Raw genomic sequence first — 24,696 nt, 5'->3', positions numbered from 1 at the left:
CTTCAATATGTATACCTTCCCCCCCTTTTCTTACCTTACTGTATTAGTTAGGAGTTCCAGTAAGACACTGAGTAAAAGTGATGAGAAATTAATCCTATTCCCTTAGAGGAAAAGTGTTTTGTCTCCCACAATAGATAGGATATTAGTGTTAGATCTTTCATATATACATTTTATTAGGTCATATCCTCATACTGCTAATTTTTTGAGAGTGGCTTTTTCTTCCCATGAAAGGTGTCTTAGTATGATCAGGCTGCTATAACAAAAATACAATAGACTGGGTGGCTTACAAACAACAAGCATTTATTTCTCATAGTTCTGGAGGCTAGAAGCCCAAGGGTGCCAGCAGGTCCCCTGTGATGAGTGCCCAATTTCTGGTTCATAGCGGCTGTCTTCTGGAGGTGTGCTCACAGAGGGGAAGGGTGAATGAGTTATCTGGGGTCTCTTTTATAAGACCACTAATCCCATGACCTCCTAGAGGCTCTACCTTCAAATTCCATCATATTGGAGGATAGGATGTAACATGAATTTTGGGGTGACAAAGACATTCAGTCTATAGCAAATGCATTGTATATTTATTGAAATGCTTTTCATTTTCCCACTGATACAATCATATGGTATTTCTTACTGTCTGTTACCATGATTTACATTTATTGACTTATAAATGTAGAACCAGGCTTGCATTTCTGAAATGAAACCCATTTGGATATATCAACCTTTTATATATTGCTGGATTTGGTTTCCTAATATTTAGAAAGATTTTTAGATCTAACTTCACGAGAAATGTTAGTCTGTAGTTTTCTTTTAGTTTTCTCATTGCATATTAGAATAATACTGGACTCATGAAATGGTGAATTGCTCCCTCCTCTTTACTTTCTTGGAAGAGTTTGTATAGAAATGATATTATTTCTATTTGTTTGGTAGACTTCACTGGTGAAATCATCTGGATCTGTGTTTTTTTGGGGGGCGGGCAGTTTTAAACACTAAATTTAAAAAGTTCTTGAGGTTATGAAAGCTAAGTGAAGATTTATTAAGGGATAGACAGGACACTCTAAAGGGGAGTGCAGGCAGACTCAGGTGAGCGGCTGCGCTAAATTAACTTTCTTTTGTAGGTAGAGAACTACTCAGGTTAGATATTTCATTAGGAGTACATTTGGAAGTTTGTGTTGCAAGAAATAGGTCTATTTCATCCAAATAATCAACTTTATGGGCACAGAAGTGCGTGTAGTGTTCTCTTACTATACATTTAGTGTGTAAGGGATCACTAGTGCTGACTGCTCTTTCATAACTGATACTGGTAACTTGTGTCTTTTTTCTCTTTGTTAGCCTAGCTAGCGATTAATCAATTTATCTTTTCAAAGAATGTATCTTATTTTTCTTCATTCTTTCCTATTTTCAATTTCACTAATTTCTGCTCTAATTTTTAAATTATTTTCTTTTTCTGCTTCCTTTAGGTTTAATTTCCTTTTTCTAGTTCCCTAGAGTGGATACTTCTGGTTACTGATTTTAGATCTTCTTTCCTATTATGTGCACTTAAGAGTTATAAACTAACCTCTGACCATTGCTTTATTTTTTAATTTTTAAAAACAGGTTAAGCACATTATTTAGCACAGTGCCTGGCATATCACAGTGGCTGTTACAATCACATCACCTTATATTTAGCACATTTCTGGAGCTTCCTATTTGATAGCATGACTCAAGAACCCTACTTCAATGGGTCAATTTTTCCGCTGCTGCCACATTAACTTACTAAAGCAATACTATGACTGTGGTACCCTCTTTTGCAAAAACCATCAGTAGCTGGCTCTTATCAATCCAGTAAATTGAAAATGTAAAGTTACCCACAATCTGACCTCAACCTAACATTTCAGCCTTAGCTCCCAGTTAAGAGATAGACTGGGATTTCGAAATTGTAGAATAGATAAACAAGATTATACTGTATAGCACAGGGAAATATATACAAGGTCTTATGGTAGCTCACAGAGAAAGGAATGTGACAGTGAATATATATACGTTCATGTATAATTGAAAAATTGTGCTCTACACTGGAATTTGGCACAACATTGTAAAATGATTATAAATCAATAAAAAAAGTTTAAAAAAAAACCCACTGGGACACTCTATAGTCTGCACCTGATGTGCTGTAGTGAGCTACCCTTTCACATGACCACTGCTTTAGTTGCATCTCACAAATATTTTTCATTTATAAAAAAATTCTCAAAATCTCTCTCATGATTTCTTATTTGACCCTTGCATTATTTAGATGTGTGTTGGTTAATTTCCAAATATTTAGGAGCACTTCAGCTATCTTTCTGTACTTGCTTTCTTATTTACTTCTGGTGTGGTCTCAGAAAATATTTTTAAATTCTACACATTTAAATTTGTTAAAGTGTGCTTTATGGAGTAGAATGTGTTCTGTTTTGGTTGACGTTTCCTGTATATTTGCAAATAATGTGTATTTCCTTGTTGTTGAAATAGTGTCTCTCTCCCTCTCTTCACACACACTCACACATACCAGTAGATCCAAAATCGTTGACAGTGCCCTTCAGATCATCAATACCTATAGCCTTACTAATTTTTTGCCTTCTTGATCTACCAGTGCAGACAGAGCAGAGTTTAACGCTCCAACACTTATAGTGGATTTGCCTACTTCTCTTTCCAGTCCTGTTTTTAACCTGTGTATTTTGAAGTTCTGTTGTTAGGTGCATAGACGTTTAGGATTGTTATGTCTTCTTAGAGAGCTGACCTCTTTATTGGTATGCAATGTTTCTCTGTCCTTGGTAATCTTCCATGTTTTGAAGTATACTAAAATCAATACATTTAGTTCAGTATTCTTTTGGTTAGTGTTAGCACGGAATATTTTTCTCTCTCTCCTTACTCTTAAGCTACCTGAGTCTTTGTGTTTATGGCACATTCTTGTAGCCATTTATTTTATATGCATCCATTTTATTTCTTCTCTTAGTGCGTCATTTATACTTCTTTTAAACTCTTTTTAGTGGTTGCCTAGTGTTTATAACATACATTTTAAAGTAATCTACGTCTACCTTAAAATCACATTATAACAGTATCACTTCACATGTGGTGAAGGCACCTTATAACAGAGTATTCCCTGCAGTCTTTGCCATCCCTTGTGGTACTGCAGTCATTAATTTATCCATATGCTATAATAACCTTATACCTTCTTACTGTTACTATTTTCAATTGCATCCTGAACATTCTAAGCATTATATGACTCTGCATCTTCTTTATCTTCTGTCACAGTAGGCTTCCTCTGACCTTGTGGCAGCTGAAGAGAGAAATACTGTTTCTTACTGCCAGGTGAGGTTTGAAGTCCAGGTTCTCAATTTGGCCGCTATGGACACCACAGGGTAGGGACTGGGACCACTTTTTGCAGCTAGTCAGTGCTGAACATCTTGGCTCTCCATTAGGCCTTCATCCTAATGGAAAGGTGGAGTGGTACTTTGCCACTGTCCAAAGTCTTATGATTGTTTTGTATATAATGTCTAGGGTTTTAGCTGCATTTAAGGGGAGGAACAGGGTGAAGTATGTCTAATTAATTTTATATGAGACCATCAGTCTCCAAAATTTTTACTAAAACTGCTTTAAAATTTTTGTGTAACTTTTAAATATGTAAAATATTTATGTAGTTCAAAAATCCATATTGTATAAAAAGGTATATTCAAAGTTTCACTTCCAATCCTGTCCCCTCCACTCATTCTCCTCCTTCCCATTTTTATTACCTTCTGATTTTCTTCCAGTATTTCATTTTTGCAACTGTAAGCAATGATATATATTCTTGTGTCTCTTCCTTTCTTACTCAAAAGGTAACTTTCTATACACACTGTTCTGCTTCTTTTTGATTTAATATATACTGAATATTACCCTTTATCTGTGTATAAACTCTTCCTATGGTTGCATCGTATTCATTTGTGGGTAGATGTAACCCAAATTGAAGTCAATTTATCAGTGATGAACATTTGGCTTAATGATATTTTACTGCTATTATCAACTATGCTATGACAAATGACCTTGTGCATGTATCATATTGTATTGTGCAGGTACAGCTTTAAGATATATTCCTAGAAATGTGATTGCTGGGTAAAATCTAATACATTTGGATTTTTTTAATACCAAAAATGTACATTTATTAAAGGCAGATCTGATTGTGTTACTATTTCACTTAAAACCCTTAATGGCTAGCCATTGCTTAAAAACTTCAGAATAGGGCCTCAGTATAGTCTCTTGGTCCATATGTCTTCTGGCTTTCCTTGTTCCAGCCTTATTAATCTATTTTTAGGACCCTGTGCTCCCCATCTTCTCTTCTACCAAGAATCTTGGTACATGTTCTTTTCTCTGCTTGGGATGCGTATATTTCCTTATTTCCTTTTTTCCTACACTTTCTTTAGAGTTTTGCTCAAGTATCACTTTATCTTAACATTTCGTCCTGAGTTTGAAAAACTTCATAAAATAGTAAATAGGCAAGTGAACCCCTCCTCTGATGTATTCTTCACCAAGTATCAACAAATATCACACATTGTTTATGGACAGATTTCATTGCACTCCCTAAAGTCAAGTACTGCTATTAGAGAAACTGTATTGCACACTTTTGCTTTCTGATGCTTATCAAATTTAGTTACTTTTTAATGTAATTTAATTAAGTCCCCCCCTCAAAAAAGTTGAGCTCCCTGAAAGCAGAGATGGTCTGTATTTTTCTCATAATTACTTTTCCGGTACTTAGTCCAATGCTTGAATTGAGTATTCAAAGCACCCTATGAAAACTGAGGCTGTGCTATTATATATCATTAAGACTGTTGTACAGGGGTCTACCAAGTAGTAGATGTTGGGTAAATAGTTGTGAGATTTTAATTGCATTTCTCAAAGATCACATACTTGGTAAGTCACAGTTCTTTTTCAGATTCGTTTCATCACAGGTTATTTTGTAATAATATAGAATATAGTTCCCTGTGCTATACAGTAGGTCATACTTGTTTATCTATTTTATATTTGGAGTATCTGTTAATCCCAAACTTCTAATTTATCCCTCTCCCTGTTTTCCCTTTGGTAACCATAAGTTTGTTTTCTATGTCTGTGAGACTGTTTCTGTTCTGTAAGTAAGTTCATTGGTTTCCCCCTTTCTTAAGATTCCACATATAAGTGATATCACATGATATTTGTCTTTCTCTGAATTACTTAATATTATAATCTCTAGGTCCATCCATGTTGCTGCCAAAGGCATTATTTCATTCTTTCTTATGGTTGAGTAATATTCCACTGTGTCTGTGTGTGTGTGTGTGTGTGTTTGTGTGTGTGTGTGCGTGTGTACACACACCACATCTTTATCCATTCATCTGTTGATGGACATTTAGGTTGCTTCCATGTCCTGGCTATTATAAATAGTCCTGCTATGAACACTGAGGTGCATGTATCTTTTCAAACTGGAGTTTTCTCCAGATATATGCCCAGGAGTGGGATTGCTGGATCATATGGTAAGCCTATTTTTAGTTTTTTAAGGAGCCTCCATATTGTTCTCCACAGTGACTGCACTGATTTACATTCCCAACGGTGTAGGAGGGTTCCTTTTTCTCCATACTCTCTCTCTAGCATTTATTATTTGTAGATTTTTAAATGATGACCATTGTGACTGGTGTGAAGGGATACCTCACTGTAGTTTTGATTTGCATTTCTCTAATAATTAGTGATAGTGAGCATCTTTTCATAAGCCTGTTGTCCATCTGTATGTCTTCTTTGGAGAAATGTCTATTTAGGTCTTCTGGCCATTTTTTGACTGGGTTTTTTTTTTTTTTAACATTAAGCTGTATGAGCTGTTTGTGTATTTTGACATTATTTTTTTCTGTATTTTTTTTTCCTTTTGTGGTATCTTTGTCTAGTTTTGTCTCACAGTGATTGTGGCCTCATACAATGAGTTCTGAAGTGTTCCTTCCTCTGCAATTAACTGGAATAGTTTCAGAAGGGTAGGTGTTAACTCTTCTCTAAATGTTTGGTAGAATTCACCTGTGAAGCCATCTGGTCTTGAAATTTTAGGGGGTAGTTTTAAAACTACTTATTCAATTTCAGTACTAGGAATTGGTCTGTTCATATTTTCTAGAAATTAAGCTTTTATCAGCTATATCATCTGCAAATATTTCCTCCCATTCCACAGGTTGTCTTTTCATTTTGTTTATAGTTCCCTTTGTTGTGCAAAAGCTTGTAAGTTTAATGAGGTCCCATTTGTTTATTCTTGCTGTTTATTTCTATTGCCTTGGCAGACTGACCTAGGAGAGTATTACTATGATTTACATCAGAATGTTTTGCCTATCTTCTTTTCTAGGAGGTTTATGGTGTCTTGTCTTATGTTTAAATCTTTACATCATTTTGAGGTTTTTTTTGTGTCTGATGTGATAGAGTGTTCTAACTTCATTAATCTACATGTGGCTGTCCAGCTTTCCTGACACCACTTGTTAAAGGGATAGTCTTTTCTCTATCATATATTCTTGCCTCCTTTGTTGAACATTGACAGTGGGTGTGTGGGTTTATTTCTGGGCTGTCTATTCTGTTCCATTGGTTCGTATGTCTGTTTTTGTGCCAATACCATGCTGTTTTGTTTACTGTAGCTCTGTAGTATTGTCTGAAGTCTGGGAGGGTCATGCCTTCAAATTTGTTCTTTTTCTTCAGTATTGCTTTGGCAATTCTGGGTCTTTTGATTTCATATAAATTTTAGTATTATTTGTTCTAGTTCTGTGAAAAATGTCCTGGGTAATTTGATAGGGACTGCATTAAATATGTAGATTGCTTTTGGTAGTATGGCCATTTTAACAATGTTAATTCTTCTAATCCAAGAGCATGCGTATATTTCCATTTCCTTAAATCACCTTTGATTTCTTTAGTCACCTTTAATTTCTTTAATCAATATTTTATAGTTCTCCATGTATAAGTCTTTCACCTCCTTTGTCAGGTTTGTATTTTCTTTTTAACTTTCCTTTTCTGATATTTCACGGTTAGTGTAAAGAAATGCAACATTCCTTTCCGTATGTTAATCTTGTATCCTGCTACTTTGCTGAATTGGTTTACCAGCTGTAATAGTTTTTATGTGGAGTCTTTAGGGTTTTCTAGATATAGTATCATGTCATCCATGTATAGTGACAATTTTACCTCTTCTCTTCCAATTTAGATCCCTTTTATTTCTTTTTCTCATCTGATTCCTATGGATAGGACTTCAATATTATGTTGAATAGAAGTGGTGGGAGTGGGCATCCTTGTCCTGTTCCAGATTTTAGCAGGAAGGGTTTCAGCTTTTCACCATTGAGCATGTGGTTTTGTCATAAATTAGCTTTTATTATGTTTCCTCTACCCCCATTTTGGTAAGAGTTTTTATCATGAATGGATGTTTAATTTTATCAAATGCTTGTTCTGCATCTACTGAGATGATCATGTGATTTTTGTCCTTTATTTGTTGACACGGTGTATCACACTGATTGATTTATGTATGCCAAACCACCCTTGTGACCCTGGGATGAACCCAACTTAATCATAGTATATGAACTTTTTATATGTTGTTGGATTTGGGTTGCTAATATTTTGTTGAGAATTTTTGCATCTATATTCATCAAAGATATTGGCCTGCAATTTTCTTTTTTGGTAGTGTCTTTACTTTTGGTATCAGCATGATGGTGGCTTCGCAGAATGAGTATGGGAGTGTTCCCTCCTCTTCAGTCTTTTGGAGTGTTTGAGATGGATTGGTATAAGTTCTTCTTTGTATGTCTGACAGAACTCCCCAGTGAAGGCATCTGGTCCTGGACTTCTGTTTGCAGGGAGGTTATTATTATTTTTTTTAAACACTGCTGACTCTGTTCCACTTCTAGTGATTGGTCCGTTCAAATTATCTATTTCTTCTTGATTCAGTTTTGGTGAACTGTATGTTTCTAGAAATTTGTCCATTTCTTCTAGGTTGTCCAGTTTGTTGCCATATAATTTGTTCATAGTATTCTCTTATGGTTTTTTATATTTCTGTAGTGTTAGTTATAATTTCTCCTCTTTCATTTCTTCTTTTGTTTATTTGAGGCCTCTGTCTTTTCTTCTTGGTGAGCCTGGCCAGAGGTTTGTCAGTATTTTTAACTCTTTTAAAAAACCAGCTCTTGATTTTATTGTTTTTTTCTGAAGTTTTAAAAATCGCTTTTGAATTTCCTTCCTGAACTTTATTATTTCTTTCCCTCTGCTAACTTTAGGTTCTGTTTGTTCTTCTTTTTCTAATTATTTTAGGTGGTAGGTTAGGTTGTTTATTTGAGATTTTTCTTGTTTTTTTGAGGAAGGTCTATAGTGCTATGATCTTCCCTCTTAGGACTGCTTTTGTTGCATCATTTAGATTTAACGTGGTTGTGTTTTCATTGACATTTGTCTCAAAGTATCTTTTAATTTCTTCTTCAGTTTCATTATTGACCCACTGTTTTGTTGTTGTTATTGGTGGTGGTGGTGGTTTTGTTTTTAATAGCATATTGTTTAGTGGTCGTATTTTCTACTTCTTCCTGGTGCAGTCTTAGGAGATTGTATCTTTCTAAGAATTTGTCCGTTTCTTCTAAGGTTGTCCATTTTATTGGTGTAGAGTTGCTGGTAGAAGTCACTTATGATCCTTTGTATTTGTCTGGTGTTCACTGTAACTTTCCTTTTTCATTTCTTATTTTATTGATTTGGGTCCTCTCCCTTCTTTTCTTAATAAGTCTAGTTAAAGGTTTATCAATTTTATTTTTTAAAAAAACAGCTTTTAGTTTTATTGATCTTTCCTATTGTTTTTAGTCTGTATTTCATTTACTTCTGCTCAGATTTCTTTCCTCCTACTAACTTTTGTTTGTTCTTTTTCTAGATGCTTTAGCTGGAAGGTTAGTTTCAGTGACTTGATACACAATTTGTATAATGCAGTTAATGCAGTGCTGAGAGAGAAATACAGCATGAAATAAATATATTAGAAAAGAGGAAAGGTCTCAAATCTATGGTCTCACATTAAGAAACCATAAGAAATGAGCCATAATGGAAAAGAAACTGAAAACATACATATGTATGTATATATATGTTTAACTGAACCACCTTTCTGTACATCTGAAAGTAGGATTGTAAATCTACACTCCCATAAAAAATAAAATTAAAAAAAGAAACTGTAAGAGAGCACTGAAACCCAAATCAAGCAGTGGGTAAAAAATAAAGGGCAGAAGTCAGTGAAGTTGAAAACAGAAAACAAGAGAGAAAAGTCAATGACAGAAGAAGCTGGCTGAAGAGAATAATGAAACAGACAAATTTCGTTTGAGAGAAAACAAATTATCAATATAATGAATAAGACAGGGATATAAATACAGATCCTAGATACATTAAAATGACAAAAAGAAAATAGTATGAACAACTCTAGACATACAAATCTGACAAGTTAGACACAATGGGCTAATTGCTGGAAACCAAAGCAAAAATACCATAGTTTGCCCAGTGGAGATAATTTAAATAGTCCTAAACTATTAAAGAAAGTGAATTTGTAAGCTTAAACACCCCAAAAAAGAAATCTCCAGGCCCAGATGCTTTTGCTAGAGAATTCTACCAAACATTAACAAAGAACAAACACCACTTCTACACAATCTCTTCCAGAAAATAGAAGACGAGGAAACCATTTCCAACTAATTGAATGAGGCCAGCATTATCCTGATATAAATAGTAGACAAAGACAGTACACAACTACAGACCAACGTCTCTCATGAAGAGATGCAAAACCACTTTTAAACTGTCAGCAAATATAACTGAGCAATAAATAAAAAGAATTATATGCCAAGACCAAGTAGGGTTTATTCCAAGTATGCAAGGCTGGTTTAGTATTTGAAAATCAGCCAGTGTAGTCCACCATGTTAATGGCATAAATAAGAAAAACTACATAATCACAGCAGTAGACACAATAAAAGTATTTTTTAAAAATTCAATATCTCATTCATGATAAATACTCTCTGAAAACTAGGAATAGAGAGGAATTTCCTCAAGTTGATGAAGAATATCTGTAGAAAATCTCCTGCTAACATCATCTGCTGAAAGCCAGATGCTTTCCCTCTAAGGCTGGAAACAAGGCAAATGTATCTACTCTCACCACTCTGAGGAAAGTTCAGCAAAGTGTCAACACAAAAGAACAACGTATAAAAATATTTCCATAAACCAGCAACTGATAAGGAGACAGAAGTTTAAAATACAATGACATTTACAATCAATCAAAATGAAATACTGAGGTATAAAGCTAATGAAACATGGATAGGACTTTTATGCTGAAAACTAAAACACACAGATGAAAAAAATCAAAGATCTAAATAAATACATATACTGTGAATTTTGAATTGCAGAACAGCAAAGACGGTAAAAAAAATCGGTAACATACGTTTAACATAATTCCTATCAAACGTTAAGCAAGATTTTTAAAACCATAATGACATTATTCCAAAATTTATACATGAAGTCAAAGTAACGGGAACAGCTAAAACAATATTGACAAATAAGTATGTGAGAAGCAGCACTCTCCCTCATTTAGAGAACTCAGAAATAGATTTACCCAAGTATACTAAAATGATTTTTGATAAAGTTGAAAAAGCAACTCAGTGAAAGAAGTGCAAATGAATAATCATAGGTAAAAAAATTATCTCAGCTTACACTTCACGCCTTATTTAAAAATTAACTTAAAATGATTTTAAGAAAAATGATAGATTTAAATATAAACGTAAAATGACCCAACTTTTAAAATTCAGAGAACACCTTTAGACCAAGGACTCGGTGAGGTGTTTTTAGATACACATAAATACACAACCCTGATAAAATGGACTTTATCAAAATTAAAAATGTAGGATCTGCAAAAGACTTTATTAAGAGGATGAAAAGCCAAGCTACCCCTTCACAGGCTTTGCCAGCAAGGACCCCAAAAGCCCTGTTGCAATAGACACTTGCAAATTTCTTCACTGAGGACACCCACAGTCTTTGCCTATGACATTCCCTCAGCTGATGGGGCCCCCTAGAGTCCATGCTGCTACAGTGCTCCAAAGCAGGAGATGCCACTGTGCTCCCTTTGGGGCTGGAGCCACTGCACCCCTCCTCCCCACGCTAGCAACACCATGCACATGCTTGAGCTCTAGACTCTAGTGTTGCCACTGTGTATGCCTGTACCCCTGCACCAAAAGGGATCCCATTTGCAGAGACATCCCCCATAAAAAAAAAAAAGAGTGGGAGAAATCAAGCAACTTTTGCCACCAAGGACCCCAGCAGCCTTCGCCCTTCCTGCAGACATTTACAGCATTTGCTGTCAAGAATCCTCACGGTCTTTGTGAATGCTGACCTCAGCTGACAGATCTTCCTGAAGTCCACAACTGGCACCCAACCCAGCTGCCCCTTGTACCACCCACAGGTGAAGGTATTTCCCTACTAAATCCAGTCCATAAAGTGTGGAAGCGGTTACTATTCCTTCACATGCAAAGACATCAATGTAAACCTATTAGGAACGTGAGAAATACAGGAAACATGACACCACCAAAGGGAAATGTATTTCAAGTAGCCAACTCCAAAGGTACAGGAATCTACACTGTCTGACAAGGAAATAAAAATGTTTTAAGGAAGAGTATCAAGCTAGAAGAGAATACAATAGACAACGCAATGAAATCAGGAAAACATTACATGAACAAAATGAGAAGTTAAAGAAAGAGATAGAAATCATAAAAAGAGAACCAAGTAGAAGGCTATTTCTAGAAACATACAACCTACCAAGACTGAATCAAGAAGAAATAGAAAATGTGAACTGATCAATAATGAGCAAAGAGATTGAATGAGTAATCAAAACCCTCCCAACACAGAAAGCCGCAGGACTAGCTTCAATGACAAATTCTCCCAAAGATTAAAAAAAGAATTAATACCAATTCTTCTCAAACTCTTCCAAAATACTGGGGAAAAGAGAATACTTCCAAACTCATTCTATGAAGCCGGCATTACCCTGATACCAGAGCCAGATAAGGACACAAGAAAAGAAAACTATACACCAACATACCCAATGAATACAGATGTAAAAATGCTCAACAAAATATTAACAAACCAAACTAAAGAGCACATAAGAAGGATTATACACCATGATCAAGTGGGATTTATCCCTGGGATGCAAGGATGGTTCAACATACACATATCAATAAATCTAATACATCACATTAATAAAATGAAAGATAAAAATCTTAAGATTCTCTCAATAGATGCTGAAAAAGAATTCGACAAAATACCACATCCTTTCATGATAAAAACCGTCAGCAGACTGTGTATAGAAGGAACATATCTCAACATAACAAAGACCACATATGGCAAATTAAAAAGCTATCCATCTAATATCAGGAGCAAGACAAGGATGCCCACTCTTACCACTCCTACTCAATACAGTACTAGAAGTCCTAGCTAGAGTGACTAGGTAAGGCAAAGAAATGAAAGGCATCCAAGTTAGGAAGGAAGAAGCAAAACTGCTGCTATTTGCAGATGATACTATTTCATATTTAGAAAATCTAAGACTCAACCAAAAAACTGTTGGAACTAATTAACAATTTCAGTAAAGTTTCAGGGTACAAAACCAACACACAGAATTCAGTTGCATTTCTATACACTAAGAATGAAACCTCTGAAAAAGAAATAAAACTATCCCATTCACCATAGCATCAAAAACAACAAAACACTTAGGAATACATTTAACCAAAGGAAGTGAGAAATCTCTAAAATGAAAACTACTAGACTTTCCTGATAGAAACTGAAGAAGATAATACAAATAGATCCGTGTTCCTCGATCATTAGGAATTAATATAATTAAAATGTTCATACCCAAAGCCACCTATCTATTTACTGCAATCCTATAATACTGATGGCATTCTTCAAAAAAATTTTTTAAAAAATCCTAAAATTTGTATAGAACCACAAAAGACCCCCAAATAGCCAAAGCAATCCTGAGGAAAAAGAACAAAGCTGGAGGTATTACAATTACTGACTTCAAACTATACTACAAAGCTGCAGTAATAAAGACAGTATGGTACTGGCACAAAAATTGACAGACCAATGGAACAGAATAGAGATCCTAGATTAAACCCTTGCTTCTACTGTCAACTAATATTTGACAAGGGAGCCAACAGCACCCAATGGAGGATAGTCTCTTCAATAAACGGTGTTAGGAAAACTGGATAAACACATACAAAGCAATATAACTAGACCCCTAACTGACACTGCTCACAAAAGTTAATTTGAAGAGGACTTAAATTCAAAGGCTTAAACATGAGACCAGATACTATAAAATTCCCAAAAGAAAACACAGAGAAGAAGGTCCTCAACATTGGTGTTGGCAATGATTTTTTAGATAAGACACTAGAAGTACAAACAACAAAAGTAAAAATAGGACTAGACTAAACTTAAAAGCTTTTGCACAGCAAAAGAAACAACAAAACGAAAAGGCAACATACAGAACATGAGAAAAATTTTGCAAACCATACATCTGATAAATATATAAGAACTCATACAACTCAAAAACAAAAAAAGCCAATTAAAAATGGGCAGAAGATCTGAATAGACATTTTTCTAAATAAGACATATAGATGACTAACAGGTGCATGAAAAGATGTCTATATCATTAATCATCAGGCAAACGCAGATGAAAACAATGAGGTATCACCTCATACCTGTTAGAATAGTTATTACCAAAGACAAGAAATAACAAGTGTTGGCGAGGATGTGGAGAAAATGGAACCCTTGGTGCACTGTTGGTGGGAATGTAAACTGGTGCAGCCATTATGGAGAAGGCTATGGGAGGCTCCTCTAAAAATTAAAAGATAAAACTATGTATGAGATTGATCTAGCAATTCCACCTCTGGGCATTTATCTGAAGGAAACAAAAACACTAACTCAAAAAGATACATGCACCCCCATATTCACTGCTGCATTATCTACAAAAGCCAAGATATGGAAACAACCTACATGTCCATTGACAGATGAAGGGATAAAGACAATGCGCTACATATATACAATGGAATACACAGCCATGAGAAAGGAGTACATCCTGCCATTTGATTTATAACAACATGGATGGACCTTGAGCACATTATGCATTATGCTAAGCAAGATAAGTCAGAAGGAGAAAGACAAATATCATATGATTATCACTTACATGTGGAATTTTAAAATGCCAAACTTAAAAAAACGGAGACTAAAGCTGTAGTTTCCAGGGAATGGGAGGTAGGGAACACGACAGATGCTGTTTAAGGGCACAAATTTGCATTGAGTATTAAATAAGCCCTAGAGATATAATTCAAAGTAGAGTAAACATAGACAACGATATTGAATTGTAATCATCAAACTTGCTAAGAGACTATAACTTAACTATTTCAACTACTAAAAAGAAAGGGTAATTATGTAGTATGATAGACGTGCTAATTACTACAACAGCAAACATATTATCATATATAAATGTATCAAATTAACAAGTTGCACACCTTAAATTTGTACAATGTTATATTTCAAACATATTTCAATAAAAAAGTAAAAAGAAAAAAAAAGGTATTGTGGCTAAAAAGTTCTCCAATCTTGAAAGGGAAATGAACATCCAGATTCATGAAACTCAAAGGACCCCAAATAAGATTAATCTAAAGTAAAGTATATTGGAACACATTATCAAATTGTCAAAAGTCACAGAGAGAATTTCGAAAGCAGCAAGAGGAAAATGTCTCATCACATAGAAGGGAATTCCCATAAGATTATTAGATTTCTCAGCAGGAAACTTGCAGAATAAGAGAGAGTAGGGGTGACACATTCAAAACAAAAAACCTGCCAACCTAGAATACTAAAACTGGCAAAACTATCTTTTACAAATGAAGAAGAAATAAAGTCTTTTTCTAGACAAAGAAAAACCAGTGGAGTTTGTAACCACTAGGCCTGCCTTATAAGAAATGCTTAATTAAGGGAGTTCATCAAAATGAAATGAAATTACATTAAACAGCAACACGAAATAATCTCACTAATGAAGGGAAATAAATAAATATACCCCATGTTTCAAACTGAAGAATTAATGTTAAAATGTCCCTATGATCCAAAATGATCTATAGAGTCAATGCAATTCCTATCAAAATCCCAATGGCAATCTTTACAGAAATAGAAAAAGACTATCCTAAAATTCATATGAAACACAAAAGACCTTGGATAGCCAAAGCAATCTTGAGAAAGAACAATGCTGGAGGCACCATACTTCCTGACTTCAAAATATATTATAAGGTTATAGTAACGAAAACAGTATGGTAAAGGCATGCAGACAGAGTTATAGACCAATGGAGTAATAAAGGAGCCCAGAAATATACCCACACATCTACAGTCAACTGGTCTCCAACAGGGTGCTAAGAACACAAAATGAGGAACGGACAGTCTCTTCAATAAATGGTGCTGGGGGGACTGGACAGCCACATGTAGAAGCTGAAACTGGACTCTTGTCTCACACTCTATACCAAAATTTGATTAATGACTTAAATGTAAGACCTGAAACCATAAAACTCCTCAAAGAAAACATGGGGGAAAAAGCTCCTTGACATCAGTCTTGGCAATGGTTGTTATATGACACCAAACACATGGGCAACAAAGGCAGAAACAGACAAGTGAGACTGCATCAAACTGAAAACCTTCTGAACAGCAAAGGAAATAATCAACAGAGTGAAAAAGGCAGGATGGGAGAAAATATTTGCAAATCATCATAATAACTATTAGGGGCAAATATCCAAAAAATATAAGGGAGTCATACAACTCAACAGCAAATAAGCAAAGAACCAGATAAAAAGTCGGCAAAGGACTGAAGTTGACTTTTCTCAAAAGAAGCCATACAAATGGCCAATGGGCGTATGAAAATGTGCTCAACATCACTAATCATCAGAGGAATGGGAATCAAAACCACAATGAGGTATTACTTCACACCTGCAGAGGATGACTGTCAAAGAGACAAAAGATAAGTGTTGGTAAGGATGTGGAGAAAAAGGAATCCTTGTACACTGTTGGTGGGAATGTAAATTGGTACTCCCATTATGCAAAACTACAGAGTTTCCTCAAAACACTAAAAATGGAACTACCTTATGGGCCCATAATCCCACTTCCGGGTGTAAGTCCAAAGGCAGTGCAATCAGGATCTCAAAGAGGTATCTGCACTCCATGCTCACCCTAGCCTTAGTCAGAATAATCAAGATATGGAAACAATCTAAAATGTCTGTTGGCAGATGAATGATTAAAGAAGACAATGGTATGTCTATACACAGTAGACTACTATTTAGCCACAAAAAGGAAGGAAATCCTGACATTTGTCCCAACATGGATAGAACTAGAGGACATTATGCTAAGTGAAATAAGCCAGACACAGAGAGACAAATACTGTGTGATCTCAGTGGAATTCAAAACAGTCACACTCATAGAAACAGAGAGTAGGATATTGGTTTACAGGGGCTGGGAGATAGGGAACATGGAGATGTTGGTCAAGGGGTATAAAGTTCAATTATCCAAGATGGAACGAGCTATGAAGGTCCAATACACAAATGTGACCATAGTTAACAATACTGTATTGTATACTTGAAATTTGCCAAGAGGGTGGATCTTAAGGGTTCTCACCCTCTCCCAGCCGCCCCCTCCAAAAAAGGGCAGCTATGTCAGGTGATGAATATGTTAATTAGCTTGATTGTGGCAATTATTTTATAATGTATATGTATATAAAAAATCAAGTCTTATACCTTAGATATATAGTTTTATTTGTCATTGCACCCCAGTAGAGATAGAAAAAAATGCACAAAAGCCATGAACAGACATTTATTATCTAAGGATATATAGATAGCATATGAACACATGAGAATATATTTAACATCACTAGCCATTAAAGAAACAAAATGAGATAGTACTATAGACCTACTGCAACCACTAATACAAAAAAGAGTGACAATACCAAGGACTAGGAAGGATAGAAAGTAACTGGATTTCTCACACACTGTTGAAAGAAGTGCGAAATTACACAGCCACTCTGGAAAACAGTTTGGTAGTTTCTATTTTTTAAATTGAGGTATAGTTGATTTACAATATTATATAAGTTTCAAGTGTACAATATAGGGATTCACAATTTTTAAAGGTTTTTACTCCACTTATTGTTATTATAACATATTGGCTATATTCCCTTTGCCGTACAATATATCTTTTTAGCTTTTTATTTTATACATTGTAGTTTGTACCTCTTAATCCTCTACCCCTATCTTGCTCCTCCCCTTTTCCCTCTCCCCATTGGTAACCATTAGTTTGTTTTATCTGTGAGTCTGTTTCTTTTTTGTTATATTTACTAGTTTGTCTTATTTTTTAGATTCCACATATACGTGGTATTATACAGTATTTGTCTTTCTCTGTCTGATTTATTTCACTAAGCATAATACCCTCCAAGTCCATCCATATTCCTACAAATGGCAAGATTTCACTCTTTACAGCTGAGTAGTATTCCACTGTATCCATTCATCTGCTGATGGACACTTAGGTTGCTTCCATACCTTGGCTGTTGTAAATAATACTGCTGTGAACACTGGGGTACACATATCTTTTCAAATTAGTGTTTTCATTTTCTTTGGATATATACGCAGGAGTGGAACTGCTAGATAATATGGTGATTCTATTTTTACTTTTTTGAGGAAACTCCATACTGTTTTCCACAGTGATTGCACAAATTTACAGTGTACAAAGGGTCTCTTTTCTCCACATCCTCACCAATATTTGTTATTTGTGGTCTTTTTGATGACAGAGTTTGGCAGTTTCTTGAAGAACAAAACATACGTTTACCACACAACTCCAATTACACTCCTGGGCATTTATCCCAGAGAAATAATAATCTATGTTCACATAAAAATCTGAACATGAATGTTTGTAGCATCTTTATTTATAATAGCCCCAAATTATTAACAACCAAAATGTCCTTTAATAGGTGAATAGCTAAACAAACTATGATACGTTCACAGAGCGGAATGCCATGTAGTAAAAAAAGAAATAAACTATTGATACACACCACAACTTGGGTGGATCTCAACCTCAACACCTTAGATACTCTATGATTCCATTTATACAACATCCTGTAAATGGCAAAATTAAAAACAAAACCAAAAACAATCTGAAAACATTTTCTTCTTAAAAAGGCAAGCCAGAGATGGAGGAAAAAATGTTTGTAAAACATATTCTGATAAAGGTCTGAACTCCTTCAACTCAATAATAAAACCAAAACAAAAAACCTAAACTAAACAAAAACATGGACAAAAGGTTTGATGAGGCACTTGATTAAAGGAGATTATGAATGGGTAAAAAGCACATGAAAAGAGGTTCAACACTGTTAGTTACCAGAGAAATGCAAATAAAAACCCAGTAAGATATAACTCGACATTAATTAAAATGTTTAAAAATAGTAAGTCTTACCAAACCAAACGTTGGTTAATAAAGAGCAACGAAAACTCTCAGACATAGTTTATAGGCAGGAAAAACAGTAGACCCAACTTGGAAACACCTGGCAGCTGCTTTTAAAGTTACACATAAACTTATCAAAGGACCCAGCAAGCCCACTCCTAGGTATTTACACAAGAAATGAAAACATGGTGACACAAAGACTTGTATGTGAATGTTCGTCGTGGCTTTATTCATAATAGCCGCAAACTAGAAAAACATCCATGTGTCTGTCAACCGAAAGGATAACTGTGGTACATGCACACAAAGGAATACTGCTCAGGATACAAAGAATAAACTAGTGATACACAGACACATACTTACACACACACACACACACACACACACACACGAGTCTCAAAAGCATTATGCTAAATGAAAGAAGCCAGACAAAAGACAGTATATACTTTATAAATCCATTTATATGAAGTTTGAGAAAATGAAAAACTACTGAAACAGAAAGCAGGTCAGTGATTACTACGGTCTGAGAAGTAGGGATGAGAAGAGGGGACTCATCGCAAAGGGGTACAAGGAATTTTGGGCGGATGATGAAAATATTCCAAATCAGGATTTTAATGATGGTAATCTACCGTGTAACTTTTTTTAAAGTTATTAACTTATACACTAAAAAGTGCTGAATTTTATTTCCCACTTAATATATACCAACAAAAATGATTAATGCTTTAAAAAAGAAAAAACAGAACTGCATTCTCGAGCGAGTCACATGGGAAGGTCTGCTCACCCACTGAGACGAGGTGGCTGTAGTTCTCCAGCATCACGTCTCTGTACAGGGTCCTCTGAGCAGGGTCCATCTGCCGCCACTCCTCCTGAGTGAACTCCACAGTCACATCTCTGAATGACACTGATGCCTGGAATGGCATATTTCTAATCAAGGTGAGGGTTCAGAATCAAGACATGGAAAATAATTTTGTAAACTAACTCTTATGCATACTGTTAGAGCTTAAGAAAAATGCTATTAAAAACAAAAAGGAAAAGTGCTATAAGGGATGACTAACTTTATACAAATTCTGAAGATAGAGGGTAAGACAGTATTAGATTACAAAAAAAAAAGCAGGACAATATTGCCCACAATCTAACATAAACACAGAAGTGGGTAGGAGGAGCAGGGCCCTGGGAGAGCCCAGAAAGATGTCCAAGCTTAAACTGAACAAGACCTAGAAAAAGTGTGTGGTAGGAAGAATGACAAACAGAGTCACGTTCGTATCTGAATACAAGCGACATCGTTTAAACGAGTGAGGAAAAGCTAGATACAAATGTCACTGGGATAGCTAGATGGCCCTCTGGGAAAAGACAGATCTATATCTCACACCACAGAGCGGGACAAACTTAAAACGTTTGAGATCTAAATGTAAAAAATAAAATCACATTCTAGAAGACTAAACAGAACAATTTTGGGGGGTAGAAAATCCCTAATGATGACTGTTAATCCAGGAATCACAAAAGAAAAAACTGCTCAACATAAAAGTCAAATGACTTTATGGCAAAAAAAAAAAAAAAGAAAAGAAAAGAAAAAACGTCACGAGCAAGGCAAAAATACAAAAAACTAGGAAAACTGCAATTTATATTGCTAAAAAAGGGCTATAAAGACATACTGGATATAGTAATTAAAATCAGCACATCAATAGGAAATGAGTAAGGGACAAACAGATCAACAAGAAAGAAATATAAATCGATTACAAACAAAAAAAGTTCCACCTCACTCATGAGACGAGGAAAGCTTGTAAAACCAAATACATCATTTTTCGATCACGTTGGTAAAAAACTCAAAAGTGTGATGGCACACTCTTATTTGCAAGGTTGTGGAAAAAACACACTCTCAAGACTGTTGGCTCTGCTTTAAATTACATCCAGAATCTGATCACCTCAAGGGAACAAACACCGTCATGATCATCACTTCTTGCTAGGATTGTAGAAACAGCCTCCTGTATTGTTCCTCCTTTCACTCCTACCCTATTAGAGTCTATCTTCAAAACGTAGAAGAGTTATTCTTTTAAACCGTAAGTCAAAACTATACTTTTGACTCCAAAGAATAAAAATAAAAACTCTCAAAACCCCCCACAGAGATGTGTTCATGAATTAGAAGACTCACTGTGATCAAGATGTTAATCCTCCCCAAATTTATCTATATTACAGAGTCAGTGCAATCAAAATCAAAATTTCAGCTGGCTTTCCTGAGATACATAAGCTGATTTTTAAAACTTTCTATAGAGAATCAGAGGACCTAGAATATCCAAAACACTTTAAAAAAACAAAGAACCAAGTTGGAACACACATATTATCTGATTTCCAGAGTTATTGTAAAGAGGCGCTTATCAAGAAAACGTGGTTTTAGAAAAAGGATTAAGACCATCAAAAGTGAACAGAGTCCAGAAACAGACCTGTACATAGGTTACTAGTTAATTTCCGTCCGAGGTGCCAAAGCCATTCAGTGGAGAAAGCATATTCTTGTCAGCAAACGGTGCTGACAGTGGGGTATGCAGAGGCAGAGTGCACACACATGGCAAGTATATGTTCCTCTGTGCCCAATGTTTAGGTTCCACTGCAGCACAAAATACTAAGACCCTCAGACCCAGAAATTCTCAGCTTTAGACTGGGCCAGTCTTTGTCCTTCTCTGATTGGCAGCCTCTATACTAAAATGAAATTTTAAAGCTGATCAAAAAAGGAAAGTATTGATATAACAGATAAAGACCTCGAAATCCTAAGAGAATTTATCAACAAGCTCATAAAAACACATTTAAAACATAAATAAAAATGAACAATTTCCTATGAAAATGTAATAACAAAAGTTATACTCAGAAAAAAAAAATTCAGCACAGACTTACGACCAATAGATTAAATAATCAAAGTCTTTATGCAAAAAGTCTTCAAAGGCCTAAATTTAAAAATGAGTTTCACAAAATCTATATGTAACACAATTTTCTCATCTAAATTATTATTAAAGAAAAGGAGCAGGAAGATGCTTCATTTCCATTTATGAGACTATGACCATGATACCACAATCGGACAGAGAAACAAGAAAATATAGTCGAATCCAACTTGTGGGTACAGAAATACAAATCCTAAATACAGTATTAGCAAAAAGTCTTACAAAGGTACGTAAGAGCAAATTACCACACTTACCAGCAGTTAGGGTCTACACAGGGATTTAAGTTAACATTAGAAAATCCATTTTACTGTTTACAGTATTTATAGATTAAAGGAAATAAGCTATAACTTTACTCCAACAGATATACAAGATGCAAACAACGTAATTCAATGCATATTCATGACCAAGCGTGAAAACCGAGCAAACTGGTACCTGGAGGGAACCTACTTTCCCTGACAAAGGTTACCTACCAAAAGCTGACGGCAAACTAACGGTTAACAGTAAACCTGGGTATATTTCCCCTCAAGATTGACTTCATCTATTTCTCTTCTTCCATTTAATGCATGGATCCTGCTGAACCTTATAAATCCTTTACAGTATAAAGCGGGGGATGATTAAAGGGCTCACCTGAAGTATGTTCATTTTCTGCTCTTGGGAGAGTAGAGAACTGTGGTTCAGCTGAGGAGACAGAAAGACAGGTGTCATGAGATTTGGGCCTGCCTTACAGCTCCTAGATCCACCTCCCCAAATTTCAGCACCCCAGTTGGGGATCATTTTCCCTATAGGCATAGGGTCCTCTGGGCCTGGAAAAGGCACCAGAGAGACCACGTACAGGCGACGCCACTTGTCTTTGTGTGACTCTGAGATGACCGTGAAGCTTAAATCTACAGTTTCTTACTGAGTGAATGTACGTTTCTTGATTGTTTTAAAAGATAATGCGTGTGTCCCTCTGATTAACACAAAGGAAAACAACAGGAGATTAGTTGAATTAAATATACCAAAGGATAAAACACTGTTCTTTCATTAAAATTAACCTAACCTAGCAGAAAAATACTCATATGCATCATTTATCTATTTTTCTCAGTAACATCACTTACCCCCTGGTATAAACAATCCACAGAAAGCCTAGTAAATGAGATGGGATGCTTTAAGGCAGGGAATTCTAATTGTTTGTTTCAGCTGTGATGTATTTGTTGAAAGGCCCTCTTAATAAAATGCTTTTGGTGACTTACCTGTGAGACAGTGAAGTGCACTGTTTCCCTCCTGATTTTGTCACAAACAAACTGGGTTTCCCTGGACAAGCCACTGAACCTTTCAGGCCCAATATCTTTAAAGATTTTTAAAAGAGTTAGAAGTAGATGCCCTTGGAAAACCTTTCATGTATCATCATTCTGGGATCCTGTGAGGTCAGGATGTCACTACTGTCACATGTGGCAGGGGCATCTGTAATGAGTGGGAGCCATTTAAGGGGCGTCGAGACAGCATTTCCTCCCTCTGCCCGGTTATCCCTTATCCCTAGGCCTCACCCTCACAAGCTCTCCATCAAAGTGGCCTATTCTGAGCAGTCCGCTCACCTTGCTCTTCTCAAGGCTGGCCCGAACCCCCGACTGTTATACAGGCTGGTGACTTCTGGAGGTGGCATCATCACCAAGACTGGCTCATTCTGGGCAGGGGGATTAAGAAATGCTTCTGATCGTTCAAATCTAGGATCTGCTCCTTTCCGGGCTCTTCTGCCTCTGCTCTGAAGCTCTGGAGAGAGATATAGGGTCATAGGATTGCTCTCTTCCAGGTAAGACTCCAGTTCACAGATTCCCTGCTTCCTACCTCTCAAGGGTCGCTTTATTTCAAGGCAATTGGGGCATGGATCCGAGAAACAAATTCATTTTAGCAGCGAAAGGCTGACTCTTGATATTCATTATAAATCAGACAAAGACAGACAACCTGACAGTGCATAAGGGACCAGGGACCTCTGTCTGACCCAAGGGACCTTAAGAGACAATGGAAATCCCAGAGCACACTTGACACATGGGAGGGTTGTGTACACATTCACTCTCCCGTGTATTTCTGGAAATTGGGGACAGGCCACTTTGCCAAGTGCTGTGAAGGCCACAATGACGGTTTTAGGCAGGTGTGATATTCAGACAAAGCCTGAGATTGGAAATAAAGCACGCCTGCCCTTGAATCCAAACTCACTCACAGCCAGCTAGTGACCCGGGCACATCGTTCTACCAACCTGAGCCTCGGTTTTTGTTAAAGTGATTGTGAGGTTACATTAAGTCACCCAATGAGAAGAATAAAGTGCCTTCCAACTAGAATAGCAGTTGTCACTTACTCGGTGCTTAGGATCAGGCACTTGTCTGTACAAGTCCATTACTCTACAAGTAATGACTTAGATCTACGTTTCAAAACAACGCCACGCAACAGTCATTATTAGTGTCATTTTCAAATGAGAAATCAGACTCTTACCCAGATTCTTTTTGTCGCCCCTGCTTAAAGGTGACAGAGCTGGAATTTACCCGGGCCCTTCTGACTCCAGAGCTCGGGTCCTCACCGCAGATCCATGGTCACCGTCGGCGCTATAAATGCACTCCCCGCCCCTCCCGCTGCCGACCCGGGCTTTTTTCCCGCGTCGGGCTGCAGGCGGGGCCGGGCACACGGTCCCTACACACTGAGACCCGCACCGAGCACCTGCTCCTAACCAGACAGCCTGACCTGCACCCGGGGGCCCGAGGGCCGGGGTCCCCCCGCCTGGCCTTCCCCAGAATGAGGGCCCGACCGGGCGCTTACACTGGCATTGGTGGGAGGGAGTCCCAAAGACTTTCCGCTCCTATCTCTAGGCACAAATGCAACCCTCCCAGCTGGCTCCCCGCACCCTCACCCCGGGTGCGCACCCCTTATTTTCCGAGTAGACCCCTAGGTTGCCAAACCACTTCCCTTGAGTCCACAGGGGACGAGTGAGGAGGCGGGGCTACGGCTGCACACGCGCAGAAGCAGCCCAGATGCCCCTTCCCAGGGTGCCGCGCGGTGAAACAAAAGGACTCGGGACTACAATTCCCACAGACCTCCGCGTCCGCTTTTAAGGTCACGCGTTGTTAAAAGTCTTCTGCCCAGGCCTTCTCAAAGCCCGACGAGAATAGGTTAAACTTGAACTTAACAGCCAAATGCAAAGGGTGGCTGGTCCTCTCTTCGCTCTACATTGAAATAGCGGCTTTTTCATAAGTCATTTGGAGACAATTGGGGAAACTTGAATATGAATTTGATATTGATAATATTAAAATTACCATTACTTAGGTGAAGTGGTGGAAAAATTTTGGAGTTATAT

The 24,696-nt window shown here is 36.7% G+C and overlaps 1 protein-coding gene across 1 annotated transcript in view; it reads right to left on the bottom strand.

The window, feature by feature from the left end:
• ZNF782 (zinc finger protein 782) overlaps positions 1 to 24,341 on the bottom strand; it is a 35,177-nt gene extending 10,836 nt beyond the window's left edge. The window contains exons 1-4 of the mRNA XM_072959148.1: positions 23,841 to 24,341; positions 22,949 to 23,123; positions 22,002 to 22,052; positions 19,229 to 19,355 (exon numbers count right to left, since the gene is read on the bottom strand). Of these exons, the coding sequence (XP_072815249.1) occupies positions 19,229 to 19,355; positions 22,002 to 22,016 (142 nt within the window). The 5' untranslated portion in view covers positions 22,017 to 22,052; positions 22,949 to 23,123; positions 23,841 to 24,341. The remainder of the gene's footprint in view (positions 1 to 19,228; positions 19,356 to 22,001; positions 22,053 to 22,948; positions 23,124 to 23,840) is intronic.
• Between the last annotated feature and the right edge of the window lie 355 nt (positions 24,342 to 24,696).

The sequence above is a fragment of the Vicugna pacos genome, chromosome 4 (assembly GCF_048564905.1).
Source record: "Vicugna pacos chromosome 4, VicPac4, whole genome shotgun sequence".
NCBI lineage: Eukaryota > Metazoa > Chordata > Mammalia > Artiodactyla > Camelidae > Vicugna > Vicugna pacos.
This window is presented reverse-complemented; position numbering and strand designations above follow the sequence as displayed.